Here is a 3,052-nt window from a genome sequence, read left to right as displayed (position 1 = left end):
GACACCACCTATCAAAGGGACCGAGGGTAACATCACCAGCGATGAGTCATAGTAACATCATAACCCCCCACCCCCCCTCACGAGAACATCACCTCTCTGGTATCCTGGTATCCTTCCCAGTAATACCAAAACCTCAACCTAATCAAGACAAACCAAATTGAGAGACAATGTACACCATTACTGACCAGTACTTCACAGAAGTGTCAAGGTCATGAGAGATTGCGGGACTGTCACAGACTGGAGGAGTCTAAGGAGACATGATGAGGGACCTTGGATTGCATCCTAAACAGAAAGAGAACGTGAATAGGAAAACAAGAAATCTGAATCAAGTCTGTAGTTTATTTATTTTTTATTTTATTTTATTTAGTATATTTTTATTGATTTCAGAGAGGAAGGGAGAAGGAGAAAGAGAAACATCAATGAGAGAGAATCACTGATCAGCTGCCTCCTGCGCACCCCCTACTGGGGATTAAGCTCACAAGGTGGGCATATGCCCTTGACCAGAATCGAACCTGGGACCCACAGTCAGCAGGCCGCTGCTCTAGCCACTGGGCCAAACCAGCTAGGGCAAGTCTGTAGTTTATTAATAGTACCGTGCCAAGGTTAATTTCTTAGTTTTAATAAATTTACTATGGTTATGTAAGATGTTAACAGTAGGGGTAACTGGGTGAGGGTATATTAGAACTCTTTATGCTATTTTGCACCTTTTCTGTAAGACATAAAAACATTTTTTAAATTGATTTCAGAGAGGAAGGGAGAGGGAGAGACAGAAACATCAATGATGAGAGAGAATCATTGATCAGCTGCCCCCTGCACACCCCCTACTGGGGATCGAGCCTGCAACCCGGGCATATGCCCTAACCGGGAATTGAGCCATGACCTCCTGGTTCATAGGTCAGTGTTCAACCACTGAGCCATGCTGGCTGGGTGTGTAAGTCTTATCTCAAAATAAAAAGTAATAATATAATAAATAAATAAAACTATGAAGCAGGTACTATTAATATGCCCATTTTCCAGAGGAGAAAATGAGGCACAGAGAGGTTAAGCCACCTGTACAGGGTCACACAGCCAGGAAGCACCAGGGTATGTCTCAAACCCATGGAATATGAGAGAGGGCAGCCTCCCAGGCACTGTGGTCAAGTATTCCGATTTTTGCCAGTCTTATCATCATCTGCCCACTGTTTTAAAAAAGTTCTCTTGCCGAAACCGGTTTGGCTCAGTGGCTAGAGCGTCAGCCTGCGGACTGAAAGGTCCCGGGTTCGATTCCGGTCAAGGGCATATACCTGGGTTGCGGGCACATCCCCAGTAGGGGGTGTGCAGGAGGCGGCTGATCGATGTTTCTAACTCTGTATTTCTCTCCCTTCCTCTCTGTAAAAAATTAATAAAATATATATTTTTTAAAAAAGTTCTCTTGATCTAGATGCTCTTCCTGCAAAACTTCTTGCAAAGTTCAAAGCTGGACCAGAGAATGGGCAGCTGTAGAATGGCCTGGAATAACTGAAGCCATAGCCTGTGAACCAACCTCCTCTCCGCCCTCCAATTGGTCTTCTCAGGGGGGTTAGAATGCAAACACAAAGATGACCCCACCTCAGCTGTCCTACGTCCAGGAGGTACTGGGAAATTGTGCCCTCCCTTCCCTGGCTGACGTGGCTCAGTGGTGGAGTGTCGACCTCTGAACCAGGAGGTCAGGGTTCGATTCCTGGTCAGGACACATGCCTGGATTGTGGGCTCCATCCCAGTGTGGGGTGTGCAGGAGGCAGCTGATCAATGATTCTCTCATCACTGATGTTTCTATCTCTCCCTCTCTGAAATCAATATATAAATCTGTGCTAGTCCTTTGTGTGTGTTTAACTAGCCACATTTCAGACAGACATGGGTTTGAGGGACCTGGCTCACTCACTTTAATTCTATTTGCACACTGAGCATTTTTTGAGCACCTGCTATGGTCAGGCACTGTACCAGGCACTGGGGATAGAGCAGTGAACAAGCAGAGCCCCGCCCCATGGAGTTTTTTGCTGGATGAGATAATAAGCAAATAGGAGACGATAAGAAAAAGGAAGCAAGGAAAGGAGCTAGAGGGGGGAGGTGCTTGAAGATCACTTGGTAAAATAAAAGTTTTAATGGAGGTAGACATTTTAAGCCAGGTGCAAACACTTAAGTGAACAGCTCCCCTCCCCGGTGCCCGCCCTCTCACGGTCGGTCTGGTGGCAGGGGATGCTGTTACTTTAGAGCAAGTGGTCAGAGGGCCTCTCTGAAAAGGTGACGTTAGAGCAGAGGAAGCGGGGAAAGGCCACGTAGGCTTCTTGTGGACATGTGTCCAAGTGGAAGGGACTGCCATGCAAAGGTCCCGAGGTGGGAGCTCGCCTGGGCACTGAAGGAAGACATGCGGGAGGACGGGGAGCTGTAGGAGCATCGTGACGGTGGGGTAGTGGCCTGGCCTCTCTGAACCTCCAGTTTCCTTATCTATAAATGGGGCCTAAGAGTGTCCACCCTCAGAGGGTGGCGGTGAGGATTAAAGGAGGTTGTGCCTGGCATGGAGTGAGCCCCCCAAAACAATAGCCATGATGGACAACAGCCTCTTCCTGTTTTCAGGAGGGAACGCTGGTGAGGAGGGGGCTGGCCAAGTGGGGCTGCCAGGATAGCGGTTAAAGGGGGACAGGCGAGTGCAGAGGGTGTGTGTGTGTGTGTGTGTGTGTGTGTGAGTGTGTGTGTGAGTGTGTGTGTGTATGTGAGTGTGTGCGTGTGTGTGTGTGAGTGCGTGTGTGAGTGTGTGTGTGTGAGTGTGTGTGTGAGTGTGTGCGAGTGTGTGTGTGAGTGTGTGTCTGTGTGTGTGTGTGAGTGTGTGAGTGTGTGTGTGTAAGTGTGTGTGTGTGAGTGTGTGTGTGAGTGTGTGAGTGTGTGTGTGTGAGTGTGTGTGTGTGTGTGAGTGTGTGTGAGTGTGTGTGTGTAAGTGTGAGTGTGTGTGTGTGTGTGTGAGTGTGTGTGTGTGTGTGTGTGTAAGTGTGAGTGTGTGTGTGTGCGTGTGTGTGAGTGTGTGTGTGTGTATGAGTGT

The 3,052-nt window shown here is 48.4% G+C and overlaps 1 protein-coding gene across 1 annotated transcript in view; it reads left to right on the top strand.

Annotated features, from left to right (window-relative positions):
- The first annotated feature begins 1,577 nt into the window (after positions 1-1,577).
- Positions 1,578-3,052, top strand: part of CNN1 (calponin 1) — a 10,592-nt gene continuing 9,117 nt past the window's right edge. Inside the window, exon 1 of the mRNA XM_014446856.1 lies at positions 1,578-1,610. Within this exon, the coding sequence (XP_014302342.1) occupies positions 1,578-1,610 (33 nt within the window). The remainder of the gene's footprint in view (positions 1,611-3,052) is intronic.

Source organism: Myotis lucifugus, unplaced genomic scaffold, assembly GCF_000147115.1.
Source record: "Myotis lucifugus unplaced genomic scaffold, Myoluc2.0 scaffold_583, whole genome shotgun sequence".
Taxonomy (NCBI): domain Eukaryota; kingdom Metazoa; phylum Chordata; class Mammalia; order Chiroptera; family Vespertilionidae; genus Myotis; species Myotis lucifugus.
This window is presented reverse-complemented; position numbering and strand designations above follow the sequence as displayed.